At 44.8% G+C, this 21,111-nt stretch overlaps 1 protein-coding gene across 1 annotated transcript in view; it reads right to left on the bottom strand.

The window, feature by feature from the left end:
* The window catches only part of DUSP26 (dual specificity phosphatase 26), a 44,630-nt gene that overhangs the window by 15,505 nt on the left and 8,014 nt on the right, over positions 1-21,111 (bottom strand). The window contains exons 2-3 of the mRNA XM_066593004.1: positions 4,912-5,077; positions 356-567 (exon numbers count right to left, since the gene is read on the bottom strand). Of these exons, the coding sequence (XP_066449101.1) occupies positions 356-567; positions 4,912-5,069 (370 nt within the window). The 5' untranslated portion in view covers positions 5,070-5,077. The remainder of the gene's footprint in view (positions 1-355; positions 568-4,911; positions 5,078-21,111) is intronic.

The following is a 21,111-nucleotide window of genomic DNA, read 5'->3' as shown; positions in this document are numbered from 1 at the left end:
TTCAGTGACATTTGCACTGGGTACGGTAAACCACCATTCATTACTGGGTTAATATGTTCAGTGGTATTCTACGGTTAAAGTGTATTACGGAGTTCTGTGAATAACGAGAGATTATTATATCATTCCAGTAGTGTTAAAGCTATTCCTACTTTTAGTTAGAGACAATAAGGCTGTCTAATATTTCTGTAGTAACTGTCTAATGTTCTGCAAGAGACAAAACCTTCTATCGCTATTTCATCCAATGAGTTCATTTGTCATAAGAAAAATTTATATTTTTGTAAGCTTGGTGTCCACATCGTACCCCGATTCCTGTGTCGCCTGCCCCCTACCAAGACGAACCCACTTAGTCTCTTACCTCTTTCTCTTAGGGCCTTGTGAATAAAATCTGCTGCTGGGCAGAAATGTACACTCATATCAAATGTGGGGGAGTCTTGAGCGTCTATCCCCATGTACAGAATGTTCATTCCTTTGTAGTTCTCCGCTCCTCCTCTCAAGTGGCTGTGTGAAGCGTTCAGGATGTGAGTGATATGCATCCGGTATAGTTCACCATTATTGGCCGCCATCTCCCTGGACTCGGAATAAAAAAAGCCTTTCAATAAATAGTATCTGATAATGCACAGAATTCTGACTATACACTGAGATATTTTACTATTTACTGCAGCTTACATCCTACAATAGTATTAGTAATCGCTGAAGCCGTCATGTCAGCTTGGATAGCCCATCACATTTGCAGCAGTGACTAGCTGCTACAGTCATGTGTATAGCATGGCGCATCACCCCAGTGGTCTAATGAACAAAGTTCAGCAGGGGACCATGGAACTGTCAGCAAAGTAGCGGGCGAATATAAAAGGTGAATGCGTGTGACAATTTATTTTTAGCTGTGTGCATATCATGCTGGCGTTTTACAAAAGGTCGGAAGAGTCCTTTCTAGCAGAAAAAGCTTCAAGCAACGCGTGTAATAAAATTCTGATATTGCATTCTTAATATCTTGTTTTCAAATCAGGATGCCAATCTTGGTTTAAATACCCCAACATATAAGTAATATTCCATGCTTAGAGTTTACCGAGTGTACTGATCTTGGGTATGACCACCACGGAGCAAGGAGATGTGGCAGTACTGCTTTCCATATTCATAGCACCCAACCTTTCAGAAAGGGAGGCACTTTGCCTGCATTCATTCCATGACTACGCAGCACTCCTGTGTGTGCAAATACGCTTCACCCTTTCCAATCCAATTTTGGATTCAGGGTTTCCTAAAAGGCTTTCTCTTTTTGCTGTTGTACAACAGTGCCATCTGCTGGCTAAAGCCAGTGTGTGTGCGCCAGAGAGGCTCCGACAGCAGAGTGGCTGGCAATAGAGGGTAAGAATACCCTGTCGGACGTTTTCTGACATTGGAGCTGTACAAGCTTCAATCAGAATGTAGGAAGACGTCAGACAGTGGATTGAAAAGAGTTAATCCCATGGAAAGCCGGCCTCAGGGTGGAGTCATACATAGCTTAGGAAAAGGGCAGCACTCACAAAAACACACCGGGCTGATGTTAGCTGGAAGTCAATAGTGATAAAATATAGTGTTAAATGACCTACAAACAGCACATTTTTTCTGTTTTTCTCTTCGCTTGTGCAATTTTTTAGGAAAACATCTTTTTTCTGCAATGGCAGCAGGTTGCTTTTTTATTTTTATGTTTTTACATAGGCTTTTCTATGGGACATGAAAAACATGCAGAAAAACACATGCTAAAATTTGTGACTAAGGCTAACTTTACACAGGCGAGTGCGATATGGGGCTGTGATATCACGCTCCCCACAATGTGAATTCCCTGCTGATGCAAGGCGTTTTTATGTCAAAGCAGTCTCGCATCACTTCGGGGATGTAGCAATCCTCCACCGCAGCTGTCAGCCGCAGCAGAGGATCGTGGAGTTTCTCCTATTGTCTTGTGTGGGGAAACCTTGCATCACCCTGCATGCACCTGGCACGTGGTGCGATGCTGCCGCTGGTCCCATTGGAAATAATGGGCACTGCGATACGAGATCATGCAGGCAGATGGAACATGCTGCAATTTGTTTCCTGCACCGCATCGTCATGCAGGAAAACATCGCTCATGTATATGATCACTTCAAAAGACTGGGGTTTATAAGTGTGCAAGATTTGGGCGTCTCGCACCACAAACATCTTGCGCAATTTTAACGCCCGTGTGAAGCCGGTCTAAGGTAAATTTCACACAGCCGAGATTCTCACACAAGATTTGCGCGTTGCAAAATGCACAAATCCCGCATAAATATGAACCTTATTCTTGTGAATGGGGTCATACACACCTTTGCATTGCATCACCCATTGTTTTTAATGGGGCTGGTGGCACCAACAGAGTGCATGCTAGGTGCACGCGAGTGCGATGCAAGGTTTCCGATTGAAAACAATGGGAAACACTCCATAATCCTCGCCGCGGCTGTCGGCCTCACCAGAAAATCGCTACTTGCCTAAAGTGATCCAAGGTGGTTTTGATACAAAAACTCCTCACATTCATGGCAAAATTGCACGTTGGCAAGTGCGATATTGGGACGAGATTCACACTAGTAGGAAGTTAGCCTAAAACAGATGCCACTGAAAATACACTTGTAAAAATTGCATAGACCATTTAAAGTGACCCCCAGGCCTGCTAAACTCCCTCCCTCTGCTTTCCTTTCCCCGTGCAGGCTTACCTCTTGTCTCTTACTCTGTACAATGGAAGTTGGCGGCGCGGAGCTAAGCACCGACCCGTCCCAACTCCTCCCATTGATGGCTATGGACAAGGGGTGGGACGTGGGTGGAACTAAGCTACTGACATCTCTCCGCCGCTTGTCCATAGCCATTAATGGGAGGAGGCAGGGCTGGCCACGGCTTAGCTGCGCCCCCGCCCCCCATTGCAAAGAACAAGCGGGGAGGAGACGAGAGGTGAGCCTGCAATGGGGAGGGAGGGGAAATGGGTGACGGCATGGTGAGCTCGGTGCATATGCACTGGACCCCATGCCGTGTGAACAGGTGCACAAACGTTAGATTTGTGTGCCCATTCACAAGCTTTTATGACTCAGATGGAAGCGTATATTGGCCAGCCGTGAAAATGCCGGCCAATATGCGCTCGTGTAAAAGAAGCCATATGCTGCAAAAACATTCTGGTGCAAAATGGTTCAAAATTTGATGCACCCTACATGCTGCTTTGAGTGGCCAGCACTGCTCATTGGAGTAGAACTGATTAATCAAAGCAGGTGTAATGTCTTAGACTAATGATGCATACTAGCACACACAGTGCATCAGGTAGTCAGAAGCTGGTGAGGCCATTTTTCTTTCTCCAGGGTTGCTTTAAGGCCTCATCTACGTCGTCAAAATCCAATGTGGATCAACCTGTTGATTTCTGTTGCGAATTTGTATCTGAAGTCTTAATTCTGCTTCTTATGGACCATGCTTCAATTTTTTTCTCATATAAGATATAACAACCATGGAATGACTCCGTAGGAAATCGGACAGATATAGAGGTAGAGTCTTGTAAATTCCTATGGGTGCCATAATACAGCCGCATACAATGGTGTTTGATATTTTTCTATAGACCCACGACTAACATCTGGATGCTGTGTTTTTTTGTTACAAAAAGATGTAGCAAAAGATGCCAATGTCAAAAATGCTATTTTTGGAAAAACTATTGACTACGAGGCACATTTTTTAATGTTTTCTAAAAGTTAAGCAGTGCACACTTAGCTGGCTGGGTTCTCACGGAATCGCTGTGGAATTTCCACTTTCTACACGGCATTTTAATCCTGGGATTAAGCAGCAAAGTGGACGAGATTTGCGAAAATCTTGTCCACACACTGCGGAGAAGCCGTTGCAGCCAAGTTGCGCTGAAACTGACATACCGCACGGAAGTCAAAGCCTTGGCATGTCAATTTTATCACAGTCTCCGCTGCGGCCATCTCTCCTCTCTATGGGGACTACAGGTGGCGAAGCTGCTTCAAAATCGGCACAGTTTGGCGCGAGTTTTGAAGCTGCATTACTGTTGCAGAAATTTCACTGGATTTATGTGGGATTTACGGCCAGTGGGACCCAGCCTTAGCAGTCTTAAAATTCTCCAGATTCATCACAGTGAATCATGCTGGATGGTAAATTTGTAGAATATTAAGACTATTTGGTCTAACTTTATACCACCTATCAGTTGGCCTAGTATACACCAAAAATTCTTTCGAAATCTTGGCATAGTTTTCAGCAACGTTTGCTGCAATTTAGGTTATGCCCCTTTTCATAAAGCTATGCCCTTATTTGAGATGTGTTAGAAAAAATGGCCAAAAATGTCTAAAAAGACATTACATGCGGCACAAGAAAACTCTTGTGTTTGGAATAGTAAATCTGCCCCTATTCACAGTATTAGTCTCTATGTTACCAGAAGTTTGGCTCAGTAAAACCAGATAGTGGGAGATAGGATTGTTTTGTGGGCTGGCTGGTGTCAAATAAAACATAGTGAATGAACTTGTGCACAAACTGCAGATTTCAGATAGTTACCGTTTCTATCTCCAACTAAAACCAGATATGTATTCTAAAGTTCGGAGAAGCATCAGGCTGGGACTACATGGAGATGCAGCGCTCTTTTTAACACGTACGTTGAAACATTAGAGATAAGAATAGTTAAAATGATGTAATAATAAAATAATATTAACAGTAATGCCTAGAGAGGAACAATTTCACCAAATTTGAGCCTCACAAATTTCATTTGCGATTCGATGTCTATGAGGATGCACTACATGGTGTGAATCCTGTCAAAAATTGACAACATTGCAATACCTACCATTACTACAGCAAATTTAGGACTATACTTTGATGCAATGTGAATTTCTTGGCAAAGCCTTGTCTTTCAAACCGTCTGTATATTGTGTTTCTTTTAATATCACTTACTGATCTCCCAAGTAGAGCCCTGGCCACACCTCATCCACATGGTTCTTTATAGATTTCCCAGTATATAGGAGCTTCTCCAGTTCAAACACACTTGGATTGCTGTCTCGTTGTAATGGTTCTCTAAGCAATGAGCTGTGATAAGAATATCTGGAAGTCATGATGGTCACTGTAACACAAATTGAAAGGGTTAATGTAGCAGTTTATAGTTGCAATTAAAATTCAACCCCCAATGCGAATTAGGTTTATATTTGACAGATTTACACAAATGTGCAATTAAAACATCTCAAAAATGCTAAAACAGCAAGTGGTTTCTCCAAATTTGACGCAAAATAACACTTTTAATGATTACTGCAGTCTCAGAATTATTCATCCCCTGAAGAGAATCTCTCATAAAAGCCCACACACTTGTGAATCAGGTGTTGTATCAAGCACACCTGATGTAACTAATCAAGGGCTTCATTAGTTGCATCAGATGCCCTTGAGATTAACCAGCTCAAATACCTGGACTGGCTAGGGCTTTGTTGACTGTGACGTTTGATTGCATGTTAGAAATATGGCTAAGTTAAGAGAGGGGTCCAGAAAGTTAAGAGAAGAGATCATTGCCTTACGCAAATAAAGAAAAGAATTCAAAAAGATAGCAAAAACATTGAATATTACTAAAGATACCGTTGGAGGCATAGTTCGCAAATTCAAAGTTAAAGGAACACTGGCTACACTATTTGGAGGTGGCAGAAAGAGGAAGCTATCACTGGCTGCCACCAGATTCCTTGGGAGGCAGGTGGTCAAAAACCTTTGAGTAACTGCAAAAGACCTGCAGCAAGATTTGGTGACAGGAGGTACTGCGGTTTCCGTTTGCACATTAAGGCACATACTAATTGCTGAAGATCTTTAGCCCAAACTCAAAGATGTACACCTCCACTGACCCAAAAGCACAAAAAAACAAAGCAAAACCAGTGTAATTTTGCTCTTCGAGCACCAAACCAACTTGCCACCTTAAGGCGTTATTTACACGAGCATATATACGAGTGGCTAATATGTGGCTAATGTACCTGCAACAAAAAACTGCAACCATCTGAAGCATTGGATTCCAACATATCCATTCAGATGAGCGATATTTAGGCGAGAAAAACATAGCCTGGAAATGTAGGACATCGGCGACCAATTTTATATGGTGTGCAAAAAGACAGGTCTTGCCCTATCTGTTGACCAGATATGCTGGAGGCTCCCATAGAATCTTATGGGAGCTGGAAAAAAAAGTGAGGGGAGGGAGTTTTCCGGCATCCAACACTGGGAAATAATCACAGCTGCCTCTATTTAAGCATCACAAGTTATTCCGAGAATTTCTTCCGACCGAGGGATTTCTGTGCTGCAGTGTATATTTTCACTAATACGCCGCCCATGTGAATGGACGAGAGAATGATAATTAAGATCGGGACTTCATCGCGGCTATTTTACTGTCACGCGATTTTTGCCTGCAATGCTGCCAGCATAAAAACACATGCGGCCATGTGAAGGAATACTTACATCCTCCTCCGGTGAATCTAATACTGCTGAACCAGCACTATCTTTGCAGTTCACCACTCCTGCTACATGCAATATAGGATGGCAATGGAAGCTCATTTACAGTTCTGCTATAGAGTCTTGTGGCTTAGGGCTTATTCACACCAGAGTATATTGGATGCCATTTTCATGGCTGGCCACTATATATATATGCTATCATCTGATGCATTGGATTCCAATGCATCAGATCACACAGGCATATTCCCGCTGCGTAAAAGCGCTCGGCCAGCCAATATAGCGTCGGGCACTTTTACGGTGGCCAGGAAAGATAGTTCTGGAACTATCTTTCCGGGCCGGAATATGGCCGCTTCCATAGACTCCTATGGGAGCATAATGACAGTGGCCGGAGAAGAGAGGTGGGAGGGAGTTTAGCTCCGCCACGCCCCCTCCCATTGCTGGCTGCGGACAAGGGGTGGAGAGGAGGTGGGAGCTTAGCTCCACCCTGTCCCACCCCCTCCCATTGCAAACAGTCGGAGGGGAGGAGAAAGGCAGAGAGCCGGCGAGGGGGAGGGAAGGGGGAAAACAGTTTTGCAGAGCTAAACTGTCTCCCCACACTAAATGGCATTGCGGGCTCGGTGTATATGCGCCGGGGCCCTGCCATCTGAACGGGCGCACAAACGTTAGATTTCTGTGCCCGATCACGTGTTTTAATGGCACTGGCGGGCACACATAAAAACGCCTACGGCCATGTGAAAGAGCCCTTAAAGAGGTTGTCGGTGAATAGGAGGCATCGCTCCCATTGATTACACTTCCGGCCCGACCACTGATGATGACGTCTGCCATGCTGCTATGAGAACGGACAAATAATCAAGTGATTGGAAGGGATCCAGAGCATCAGATCCCTGGCAATCAACTACCGATGAGCTATCCTGAGGATAGGTCACCAAGAGCAAATGTCCTGGATTATCCCTTTAAGGGTATGTCCCTGCTTTTTCCCTTCTAGATGACACTGTATAAATAAAGTCGGATCTAGTTAATTATGCATCACACTTGATTCCCATAGCAATGTTAAGCGATTTATAGCCCGGTCCAGTAATAAGGCTGTTAGCCTTACCCCGGTAATATTTTTTCATTAAGTTTACAATTTGAACAGGTAGATGAAGATTTCAGCGCTGAGTGTCTCCTTGATAAAATTACCATTCCGGTAATATTGCATATTGTAATAATAAGTTGCATATTAAAATGATTTCATCCCATTCTTACTTCTAATTACTTTTATAATTGTATTCACGTATGATAATATTTGCAAAGTCATTAAGTAGTTATTATTTCTCTGCATGGCTAATCAGGATGCTATTTCGTGCCAAAAAGGAAATTCACCCATGTTTACCAAGTTGTGTTATTCATCTCATTCCCTTCCATTTTCATTGTATTATTCACCTCACTCCCTTCCGCCAATAGCATGGAGTAGTTAGAATTTTTTTTATTTGTATCATTGCTTTGCTCCTCCTCCTGGACCTTATACACTTAGTCTCTGTCCAATTATGGCTGATAGTGTCAGACATGTAGGGACACACCCTACTGACACAGATAACAGTAAAGCCCTTTCTACATTACCTGATCATCATGTAAACTGCTCATTAGATCAAGAAGTTTGCCCAATAATTGTGCAGAGTGAATTCCTCCTGTGAAAGAATGATCAATGATAAATAGCTGATCGGATGTTTGATGCAGACCAAAAAATCATCGTTGGTCTGCCACTGCATCGTTCCATGTAGACAGGCCGTCGTTCATCTATGATTGTAGTCTTTTTAGTCTGAATGGAGGTGAACAGGCCGGAACAATCCTAGGCCTGATCCCCCTCTATTCACTGAGCGATGATCCTTGATGCGTGAAATCACAGGCACAAACATCTCTGGGACGGCTGTCGGGCATTAAAGCTTTATTTCATGGCAAGTATAAGAAAAACCAAGAGGTCCCCTTGAACCACTTAAAGACATAGCCTATTGTGATGCCCACAGTCCATGGAAGGGTGTGGGTGACAGCAATGGAAGTGGCTCCGATACACCCTTTTTCTCACAGACACAACAAAAATACAACCTACGGGGAAACGTAGGGGCGTTTACAAGAGTAGTGGTATCCACTGGGTTAACAGGGCCTAATAGGGCTGCTGAAGATCCTGTGTCTGCTCCTGGATCAGCGGGGCCTTCAGCATTGGAATCGGAGGTATCAATAAATGATTTTCCATAGCCAGAGACAAATAACTACACAGATGCTGGTTGAAAATAGGAGTCTTCTTTAAAGTAACTTAGTCTTTGACGAACTTTGGTCGCCCAAATGGCTAAATCTGCTAACTGAAATATGCAGTCACTGTCCCTGGTGCCTTTCGGGAGGCTGTACAGTGATGAAGTCAAACCAATCTGCTTTACAGGTGATGAACCTGGCTGATGATACTCACGATTGCAAACCACCGAAACTTGAATATTTGTATTCTGTCTGTCAATCTGTCTTCTGTCACTAGTGGTCTCTGTCCTAGTGATGGCTTGGTGCTTGCCATCAGTAATTGCAGCAGATTTTTCTTTGGAGATTTGTATGATCTCCCTTACGCACTTGCTTTGCAAAATCTGGGTAGCATTACTCCAGAAATCCGAGTTGCAATCTCTCTTTCTCTTGTAAATAAAATCCCAGCCCTCCAGCAGCATTGGGGCAACTCACTCCTCATAAGACTCTCTACAAAAACTGCTGAGTCATTCCCTCGCCCAGGAAGAGGACCTTCCTTTTATACTTAGCCCATCAGCCAATCAATTGGCAAATTACTCTCTCCTAATTGACAGCAGCAAAGTTAAAGTTACAAAAAAATGTTAGGTGACCTCTCTAAAGGTTCTAGCAGGAATATATATAAAGTCAAGCAATAATATATATAAATATATAAGCATGGGTATTTAACCCCTTACACAATTACATAAGATATTATGGAGTCCTGCAGAATACGAATCTGTCAATTTAGAGAGGAAGATTTGTCATAATGTCACTCCATGCAGATGTCCAGATTGTCTTTGGTGGTATACCTGCTGAAGGCAACCTTGCTACTACATTGTGGCATGGGATATGCTATGATCCTTGGGATCAAAGAGGCATACCCAGTCATAATGAAACTAAACACCTAGAAATAAAGACATTAAACTTCTCTGTTGGATATCCAAGGCCACAACATTTACTGTACATTTGTCGTGAGCATGGTTGTGCACTACGCAGGTTTCAGGATACGATGGAGCCTCGGAGTTAACAAAAATAAGCAATGTTTTATGTAAGAATACAAAAATGATGATTATACCGGTATCCGTAAGTAGTATCAAGAGTAACTGGCAATAAACAATTTGGGTTTCACTCTATGGTTACTTAATGCTGTGCGCACTAACTCAGTTCTGAGTCCGTTACTTATTACAAACGATAAAACAAAACAATATGAATGACATCTTCAAGATTCAGACAGGTAACAATGGAACATGGACACAGGAAGCGGTACACTATCCCTTTGAACAAGGTTCTTGCTGCATAACTATGAACTCGCTATACCTAAACACAGAGTCTGTACCCCCATGACACACGGTGGTGTATTGTATTAAAGGGGTTGTCCCGCGCCGAAACGGGTTTTTTTTTTTTCAACCCCCCCCCCCGGTCGGCGCGAGACAACCCCGATGCAGGGACCTAAAGAAAGCTTACCGGAGCGCTTACCTGAATCCCCGCGCTCCGGTGACTTCTATACTTACCGGTGAAGATGGCCGCCGGGATCCTCTTCCTCCGTGGACCGCAGCTCTTCTGTGCGGTCCATTGCCAATTCCAGCCTCCTGATTGGCTGGAATCGGCACGTGACGGGGCGGAGCTACACGGAGCCGGCATTCTGCACGAGCGGCTCCATTGAAGAGAGCAGAAGACCCGGACTGCGCAAGCGCGGCTAATTTGGCCATCGGAGGGTGAAAATTAGTCGGCTCCATGGAGACGAGGACGCTAGCAACGGAGCAGGTAAGTATAAAACTTTTTATAACTTCTGTATGGCTCATAATTAATGCACAATGTACATTACAAAGTGCATTATTATGGCCATACAGAAGTGTATAGACCCACTTGCTGCCGCGGGACAACCCCTTTAAGTCTCTGTTCCAGCACTGTCTCTTTAACTAGACATCGCTGCGTTTCTGTATACAACAGCCCTGCAGTGGTCACCTGACCTCCAGTCTGTACTGACAGCGAGATTTTCACTGTAGCCGCTCTGTTGTTTCCCGGGGTAAAAAGAAAGGTAAGTACTGCTTCTATTCTCATTTTATATCAGGTCTAGGCATATATATATTTTTTTGTACTCCAGCAATCCCTTTAATGCTAGAGCTCATTACGACAATACGTAGCATGCAAGTCATAATAAAATGGAGAAATTATCGCTACTACTATTTTCCCCCGAAAATAAGACACTGTCTTATATTAATTGTTGCCCCAAAAGAGGCACAATGTATTATTTTTAGGGGATGTCTTATACTCACCTATCTGCCGGTGTCTTGGTCCCTCGCGCTGGCCTCCCCGGAGCTGCGGCTAGCTGCTGTGTCCTGCGCGCTGACAGAGGATTCTCTGCTTGGTAATGGGGCTTTGAATACACTGCCTCCTGCAAGCGAGCACTGTGATTGGATCGAGCGCCAGCCATTCAGAGACGGTGATAGATGAACCAATCACAGCCATTCAGTGATGTCATTTACTGAATGGCTGTGAATGATTAAGTGCCACTTAGATCGTGGCAGGGAAGGGGTTAACAGCGGAGGGCACATGTATTTTTTTATACTCACTGACTCCCTGGTTTCCACAGTGTCCCCTCGTAAGATTGGGAGCCACGCAGGCACAGAAAAATCAGACTCATTTCAGAGTGCTGTGCATGCACACTCCTGTGCCAGTCTATGGCAGAGCGCATGCACAGCATTCTGAAAAGAGTCCGATTTTTCTGTGCCACGGGATCTTCAGAAGGGGACACCATGGGAGCCAAAGAGCAGGTGAGTATAAAAAGTACATCCCCTAGCTCCCTGTCACCTCCCCTAACAGCACTATAGTATTATTTATGGTGCTGTATGGAGGTGAAAGGTTCCTTTTAATGTTTCCCCATGGTAGAAAAACCTGCAAATGACCTGGAGACCATTGGAAAATATCTAATGTGGTTGCAGGGCCACTTAAAACTCTACAATGTTACTGGAACTTAGTGGCATTGCCTTGTTCCCAAGTGTCCAACACTTGACATGACTCTCCTTTGTAGGTGTTGCAAAAAAAGTTTGGAAATTTGTGAGTTGATCGTAAAACGGAGGGTTAGTGTATTAGATCAGGTCTCATATAGATTCAATTGAGGGTGTACTCTTTCTTGTTTTGCCTTGTTAAACGCTAGCAGACAATTATGCTTGGCTGTTAATTTATATATCACTAAAATACAATAAACTTGTCATACCTAGAAGCGAACTCAGCAAATTGTTCTGTTTTGTGCTGAAAATGCGGCATTACTTCCTAGAACCAGGGGAACAATTGAGTTTGTTTATGTAATAAAATATCTCTGTACTGTACATTTCTCAGCAAAACACTGCGAGGAAAGTACTTTATATGCTGAAAAATGACATCTGTTTTTTTCTTCTGGCCTTCTGTTGCGTTGAATCCCTAATTGTACGGTGAGAGCATCACAGTCGGGGGCCTAGGTGCGCACGCCGAATCCACAGAGGCTGCGATAATATGAAAGCATTAGATTTCTTTGTCTTCACTTATCTAATTCAGTAGTTCAGTGAAATCTGCTATATTATGATAGATATTGGCAAGGCTGTCATCCGGAAAAAAAAAGTGCAGAGATGGCTGGTTTGTGAAATGTTGTGAGTGTGGTTATGCAAATAAGGGCATGTTTATGCAAATAGAGACTGAGATAAGGTTATTGTTATGGCTCGCCAGGAGTGTTGGATTGGGATCGGGGAGACATCACGGCATATGCTCCAGTCCATGTGATTCACAAGCCAGTGCATGCTCAATGTCATGGCTCGATGCCGACACAAACACTTCTCTGCTGGTGGATTGGTTGGCTAGGAGCCATGTCTCCCAGCCGACCAATCAGCGATTGAATGTACACATTTATTCCGGCTCCTCCTCAATTAAGTTTGAAGATGTTTCTGGTCACGTTTGCAGCTCCTGTTGTTACCATGCGGCGGATGCTGGTCCTCCCAGGGTGGCAGTGTGCGGGGTCCCGCGGTCGGGGCACGTCTGCCCCTGGCTTGTTGTCCGGTTGCCAGGGGCGAGGGTGCCGGCTGCCGTGGTGCTTGTGAGTGCAGCTGCCATGCACGAGATCCCTTTCATTATGATCTGTTGGGAGTGGGCTGTCTCCCTCTCTCCGCCCCTGGGCGGAGGCTTTTGTTTAAAGGTCTGGCAGGGACTCTCAGTCTCTGCCAGTTGTTGGTTTCCATCAGTGTGCTAGCTAGTCTGCCTCTGTAGGTCTCCTGCCTCTATCAGCTTGTCTGCTATAGTTGCTACCATCTGCCAGGTTTCTCCATCTGCCTCGGATCTGTTTAGTTTGTTCGTGTTGGTTGCTTTTCATCTGCCTTGTCAGTATTCTACCCTTCCATCAGGTATGCCAGCGTCCCTTCTCAGTCCCTAGTGAGAGTAGGGACTGCCGCCCAGTTGCCCGCCTGGGGTTAGCCAGGAGTAGAGGCAAGCAGGCAGGGACAGGGGTTGTGGGTGAGATCCAGGGCAACCCGGCTGGCGTATCAAGGGTAGTATACTGTAACATAATAACTGGCCCTTAAAAATTGCTCAGCAGGTTTTTTTGCTCTCCAATGGAGGCCATGAGTACCCTCGCAAGTCAGTTGCAGGATTTCGTGGTCAGAATCCAAGACCTGTCCGGTCATATGATGGCCCAGGAGCAGCGCGAGTTAGTGCATGTTTCTGCCACCCCTTCTATTCCGGAGCCCAAGTGTCCTCTTCCTGAGGTGTTTTCAGGGGAGAGGAGCAAGTTTTTTTGTTTTTCAGCAGGCATGTAGATTGTTTTTTCGGATGCGGCCCCGCTCATTCGGCTCAGATTCCCAGAAAGTTGGATTGATTATGTCCTTACTTCGGGGGCCCCCCCAGACATGGGCCTACTCCTTACCCAAGAGTTCGGCTTGCCTGCAGTCAGTTGATTTGTTTTTTCGGGAACTTGGAGGTATTTTTGATGAGCTGGACCATGCGGGGTTGGCGGTATCTTATCTCATGTCGTTATGTCAGGGGCAGCAGTGGTTAGATGACTATTGCTCTAAATTTAGACAGTATGTAGGTGAAACCTCTTCAAATGATAGCGCCCTTAAAGACGTGTTTTTGTTGGGGCTGTCTGACGCTGTCAAGGATCTACTCATTTCTCACCCCGCCCCCGTGGCAATATTGCGATGGAATTGGCAGTCAAAGCTGACAGGAGGCTGAGATTTAGAAAACAGGATCATCAGGCCCGTAAAGCTAGGGAATTCAGCAGACCCGCTCCCACTTCTCCCATGCCAACTTCTGGTGCCAAGCCTATGGAAGTTGACAAGCTGAGTCCTGAGGAATGGCGACGATTCCAGATGACTCATCGTCTCTGCCTCTATTGTGGGAAAGCCGGACATCGTCTAGCGACCTGTCATCAGAAGCATCTGCAACATCAGTCTCTGAACCAGCGGAAAACTTCAGATCCTAGGTGATGTTTGGGAGAATCGCCTAGGATCACAGGTACTCCCTAAGTTGTTGGTGCCTTGTCAGATTCGCTTCCGGAATTTCACTCGGTCCGGTCGAGCTTTTATTGATTTGGGGACGGACGCCAATTTGATTAATTTAAGTTTTGTCAGACCTCTGATGACTAAACTCTCAGCGTTAAACATTCCCATACGCTTTACTAGTATTGATTCTACCCCTCTGTCTGCAGGGGTTGTGCAATGGAGGACTCCCATGATACAGTTCACTGTGAGTGTTCTCCATTCTGAGAATCTGCAGTTCTTGGTAATGGAAAGGATGTCCGTTGATATAGTGCTTGGCATGCCCTGGCTGGCACTGCATAATTCCCGATTTGATTGGTCCACTTGGGAATTGGGGGTTGTCCTGTCATAGTCACTTAGCTACTATATCCTTGTGTTCAGCAGATACCATATTTATCCCGGAGTATTTGTCTGATTTTTATGACGTATTTTCCAAGAAACTGTCTGAGACTTTGCCTCCCCAGTGGGACTGTGATATTGATTTGACCCCTGACAGTCCCATTCCTAAGGGAGCCATTTTTAATTTGTCTGGGCGTGAGCACGAAGCCCTTAAGTCCTACATCTCAGATTCTCTGGCCAAACATCATATCAGGCCGTCCAGGTCCCCTGCTGAGGCAGGTTTCTTCTTCGTAAGGAAGAAGGATGGGACATTGAGGCCTTGTGTGGACTATCGGGCTTTGAATAAAATTACAGTGAAAAACCAGTGCTCCTTGCCCCTGATTCCTGATTTATTGAATCAGGTGGTAGGGACTCACTGATTTTCCAAATTTGACTTAAGGGGGGCTTACAATTTAATTCGCATCCGAGAGGGAGATGAGTGGAAGACCGCATTCAACACCCCATTAGGACATTTTGAATGTCTAGTCATGCACTGTGCAAAGTGTCTTGTCTTCTGTTATGTGTATTGCACAGCTGCAGCATGTGAGAGGTTAATGTTTGAAAGTGGCTGGGATATGTCTGGAAAAGTATCAATATCTGTCTAGTCACGTGATGTCTACCATCTATAACTATGAGCGATTGAGAGCAAGGTGAGGTCCTTCTACTTCAATGGTTGAGAGAGGAGTGAAAGTGCCGGCCACATGAGGGTACCTTCAACCTCATGCGGTGAAGTGATGGAAGCGGAGGAAAGGTATCCAGATTACTAGCATTCTAGGAACCACCTTTGAGGAGTGCAAGGAGTGAAGGAGTCCGCCGTGCAGTGTTCTACAAACAAGTTCTGAGTGAGCATCAGTGGAGTGTTGTGTCCGCTTCCAGAGTTATTCAGAGTCCCGGAGTGTGTGTGTGTGTCCAGGAGCGGAGCACTACAGATAACTTAGACTGTGGGCCCGGTTTCATCCTGTGTTCTTCTCCCTGACCATCTACTGAAACACTGTCCTTCCTGCATATGAGAGTAAGTTTTATCTCTGCAAGAAGTAAAGTTCCAGTCACTGCCCGTTCCCAGTGATTGAGGTATTCAAAGCTAACTGTGTGTGGACTCTCTTATTAAAACTCTCTCTTAACCACCGAAAATTTGCCGGTGTGAAAGGAACGGTGGCGTCACGCATGACATCTTCAAGTCCACTACACATATACAGGTAATCGCTGTCCCAGCATTGCCTGGAAGAGGCCTAGCGGTGCCTTGGCTGAGGTTCCGTGCGTCCCTCCAGGGAGGAGTCTGGTAGAGCCACCGTGAGAAGAGCCAACTTTACCCCGCCAGCTCCTGAGTATGGGCCTCGTGTCTTGGTCACCGTGGGGCACCACACAACTATATCTGCATCTTCAGCTAAAAGTGTAAGGGTGCAGGTGGCCTCTTTTAAGAGCACCCTGATAATCAAAAGAGTTTGTTTTTTTGGGTTATTATAATATGACAAAAATTATATTTGCCACCTGGCTCATATGTGTTACAATAATTTACTTTAGCTTTTCTATTGCTTTTTTATTTTATACACTGAAAGGCCACTTTATCAGAGACTTATGTAATGTCCAGTGGCCCACCTGGGTGCGTCCCCGTGAAAAAGTTGGGGACTGATGGTACGGGCTGGCTGCTGTTGCCCGGTGTGATGTCGTGGTGTGGTGTAGGGGTTCCCTTGAGGAAGAATGTCTAAGGAATCAGACAGATGAACTTATGATTCACATCTATTCAACTGTCAAGTGGTGCAAACCTTTCAATGCCAATTCTGAAGGTGCTAGCTCATAATACTGTAGCCTTTCTCCTCCCATACTGCTGATCTGGATTTCTCATAAGGCCCGGGGATACTTTCAGCCAGCACTACTAAGCCCTTTTATCCTTCAATCATCCTATTCAGGAAACGAGTGGTTAGGACCTGAGATGTTGCATTCCTTAAACCAGCTGTCTGTTCAACTATCACTATACCTGCTGTCTCCCTTCTGCAACTTCTGGGACATGACAATTTATATAACATTAACTCCTCCCATCAACCTAATGCTGATTGGCTGGGGAAGGGAGCTGAGTTATTGGGCTGTTCTATCCCCTACTAAACTAAATTCTATAGTCTCTGAACCACTAACTTCAAACCTGGGCATAAACATACCTAACACAATAATATTGAAACCATTACAATTTATGTAGTGACCATTTTGTGTTACTACACATCTGCCCTTTCACAATTGGAACTTTACTGTAAGGAAATTAGTCATGTGACTCTGGACTGCAGAATAAAATCAAGTGAGCAAGTTTTCTGTGGTTCAGTTTCAGTGTGAATCCACATTAGAATGGGCAAATCGAGTGATTCGAGTGATTTCCAACGAAGCTAGGTCATCAGTGCTAGACAAGCCGGGGCCAGGATTTCATACACTGCCAACCTTGTGGGGTTTTCTTATGCATATGTGTCAACAGTATATCAAAAATGGTGTGATCGAGAAAAAAATATCCAGCGAAAGGGGATGTGGACATTAGCAATATGAAAGGGATCAGAGGAGGATGTCAAGAATCATTCTGATGAACAGGAGGTGGACCATCAAGCAAATTGCAGCTGAATACAATCCTGGAACTGATTAACTAATGTGTCTAAACATACAACTAATGGTTCTTTAGCACAGATTGGCAGATGACGAATTCAAGTGTCTTTGCTGTCTAAGGGCTCAGTCAGACGGGCGTTTTTTCGCGCGATTTGCGGATCGCATGACGGGTGCGCATCCGCAAATCGCGTGACCGGTGCGCGCAAGTCGCCCGCAAATCGCCCGCAAATCTGCTCCTAGCCGCGTTTCATTAGAAACGGGCCGGAGCTGTCCAGCGCAGTGCATTCAATGGAGACGGCAATACAGCCGTCTCCATTGAAAGCAATGCGCTGCGGGCGAGCCCAGGATGAATTGTCGGTAAGGGCTTAAATATATAAGCCCTTACCTGCAATTCATCCTAAAATGTGTTAAAATAAAAAACAATTGTATACTCACCTTCTGCCGGCAGCCGAAGCTCCGTGCGGCTGTCCTGCAGTGGGTGTGAAGGGGGTGTGAGTCAGACCTGCCCCCTGATTGGCTCAGCGCTGAGCCAATCAGAGGCATGCCTCACTCACACCCATTCATGAATTCATGAATGGATGTGAGTCAGACCTGCCCCTAAGGCAGCAGTCACTCACCCATTCATGAATTCATGAATGGGTGTGTGAGTGTTTTCAGCCTCTGATTGGTCAGGGCTGTGACCAATCAGAGACAGATCATTCAGCAGGCGGGGATTTTAAAGCCCCGCCGGCTGAATAGTGCCGAGAAGCAGTTCAGGAGAACTGACAGCGGCCGCGGCTGGACTCCGGCTGCAGCGGAAAGGTGAGTATACAATTTTTTTTTTATTTTAACACATTTTAGGATGAATTGCAGGGAAGGGCTTATATATTTAACCCCTTCCCGACAATTCACCCCGCGCACGCCGGCAGCCCATTGCTTTCAATGGAGCCGGCTGTATTGCCGCTCCATTGAATTCAATGGGCAAACATCGTTCTTCTCTGCCACAGCTGTTACAGCTGTGGCAGAGAAGAATGATTTGTCTTCTATATGTTCTCAATGGGGTCGGCACTGCTGTCGCCGGCCCCATTGAGCGCATATACAGAAGAGAACAGGAATCGCAGATCGCAGATAGGTGCGATCTGCGATTTTTTGTTCTATAATTTATCGGACGAGCGCATAAAAAGCGCTCATGTGTCCGATACCATTGCAAAGCAATGGTTTTAAAAAATCGCCGGACGCATGCACATGCGCAAATCGCGGCTAAAAACGCCCGTCTGACTAAGCCCTAAAGGTGCATTCCCACGAACGTATATCGGCTCGGTTTTCACGCCGAGCCGATATACGTCGTTCTCATCTGCAGGGGGTGGAGGAAGGAAGAGCCAGGAGCAGGAATTGAGCTCCTGCCCGAGCTCTGCCTCCTCTCCGCCCCTCTGCACTATTTGCAATGAAAGGAGGCGGGACGGGGACGGGGCTAAGGCCCGAGAATTAGTCCCGCCCCCGTTCTGCCTCTCCCCATTGCAAATAGTGCAGAGGGGTGGAGAGGAGGCAGAGAGGGGGCGGAAGCTCAGTTCCTGCTCCTGGCTCTTCCATCCTCCCCCCTGCAGATGAGGAAGACTTATATCAGCTCGGCGTGAAAACCGAGCCGATATACGTTCGTGGGAATGCAGCCTGAGTGGAATAGGAAGACAAGACTCCTTGTGGGCAAAAAGGTAGCAAACAGTGGATCGTTGGCTAGTGGAAAAACACAGTATGGTCACATTAATCCACATTTCTATTGCATCATGTTGATAGGAGAGTCAGAAATTGGCACAAGCAGCATGAATCCATGACCCCATCTTTCAGGTATCAACACTTCAGGCTAATAGAGGTGCAGTAATGCTGCGGAGAATGCATTCTTGGCACCAGAGGCGTAACTTGAAGCTCCTGGGCCCCAATGCAAAACCTGTAATAGGGCCCCCAACTATAATACTTTATTCATAGTACTGCGCTCCTTATATGGAGAAGAGAAGCCTTAAGGGTCCCCTGAGGCTACTGGGCCCGGGTGCAACTGCATCCCCTGCATCCCCTATAATTACGCCAGTGCTTGGCACCCCCTGGGTCTTCTGCTACATCCTATGGATGGAGGGCCCCAACAAATTTCTGCAGTTTCGAAGGCCGAAGGAGGTCCAACGTACTACTACCGTGTTTCCCTCGAAAATAAGACAGTGTCTTATATTAATTTTTGTTCAAAAAAGTTTAACTTTTTTACATGTATAGCTGCCTGGACACTATTTAAATTGACTTTTTAAATTAACTGTTAGCAGGGCTTAATTTTGGAGTTGGGCTTATATTTCAAGCATCCTCAAAAAGCCTGAAAAATCATTTTGCATTCTCAAAAATGCTGGAAAAACATGCTATGTCTTATTTTCAGGGTATGTCTTATTTTCAGGGAAACCGGGTAGATGGTTGTCTCTAATTAAGAGGTGACTATGTACATTGCCAGCATATTCTATAGCATTGCACATAGATTGCTATCTGCATTGAAGAAAAGGGGCATAGTTTGAAAACATAAACCCAACAAAGTGATTTAATAAGTGTTATTCACCATTTAATTACGAGTAGTTTTATAATCAAGCTTTGATTATAGAGTTAAGCAAATGCTTTGTCCTCGTCCATTAACATACCATTCAATTGTAAAGTAAAGCAGCCTCTCGGATATATTTTGGTTTCCCATGCAGCAATTTATGACAAGTCTGTAAACAGTTGTTTAGTAACCACTAATTTTCCGTTTGTTTTCCTAATTATGTTCCCTATTGCTATACGTGATCTTGATGACAATGCATCTCACTGCAAAGAAAGATACTTAAAAGCTCACTTATCTGTATCACACAGCCTCGCTAATCTTCCCGGTAACAGGTGCTTTCCCAAATAATAAGGGAGTGACACACAGTGATGGCAACCAGCCACCGATGGGGTTTAATTATAGCCGGAGCAGACCCAGACGGAGAACAACTGCGGGGCAATTTTTCCATTCCATCCAACTGCTATTCCTCATCACATCATCTCTCTTTATTAGTTTTCCGGAGCAGCAGAGTTATCGCGCATTGAACGTCCTAAGGGTTTTGCTCATTAAAGCGATACTTTATATGAAAATAATTTGTATTTCTTATCTTGGTATTTTGCATTGTGACTTAAGGCTGGATTTTCTTAATCTACCTGGCCACCACTGTTCAAGAAAATAAAACAGATAGAAGCTTAAATGTCAGATTGGCACACAGACTCTGATAGGGCAAGGGATTTTGGACTGTAGGGAGCAAAGGCAAAATACTATCCCATAGTTTCACCTGAAGCAACAGTTTCAACAGCGTTTTAACTATGTTTGCTACTTAGTTTCATAGATATGTTGGCTATATGTGTTGTTATAAGCATGGGCACCCCTGCAGGGTGAAAATCATGGCCAGTGGGCATACACAGGATGGAAATACAGCATGTAGATGAGAATGGCTAAAACATTTCAGAAAGAACAGGTATACGGCATCCTACCAAATGTAACTGGGCACCTGAACAAGAATCAAAAGTACCATTTATTTCCATATGTTAATACTTAGTGGGTCTCTTTTGGCCCTAATGGCATTGGATACTCTCCGTGGCATACTTTCTACTAAAGTGTGATACACTGCAGTTGGTATTTCCTTCCATTCATCTTGAAAATGTATGGCGAGTTCTCTCAAAGAAGATGGACGCTGTTCACATTTCCTGACCCAATGTTCCAAAGATGTTTAGTAGGGTTCAGATTAGGACTCTGTGCAGCCAGTCCAATCATGGAACATTGATATCCTCAAACCAATGTAAAACAGTGTTGTATTTGTGACAAGGCGTGTTTGAAGTATTGCTGACCATTCCCAGAGTATTGTCACATTGTAAATGTAGTGGCCCAGAACAACGGGGCCCTTCCATAATGTATGAATGCATTTGTCTCGTGCGTTGTATTGTCAGCGTCTTTCATGTTGCATGAATATGATGT

The sequence above is a fragment of the Eleutherodactylus coqui genome, chromosome 2, assembly GCF_035609145.1.
Source record: "Eleutherodactylus coqui strain aEleCoq1 chromosome 2, aEleCoq1.hap1, whole genome shotgun sequence".
In the NCBI taxonomy this organism is placed as follows: Eukaryota; Metazoa; Chordata; class Amphibia; order Anura; family Eleutherodactylidae; genus Eleutherodactylus; species Eleutherodactylus coqui.
This window is presented reverse-complemented; position numbering and strand designations above follow the sequence as displayed.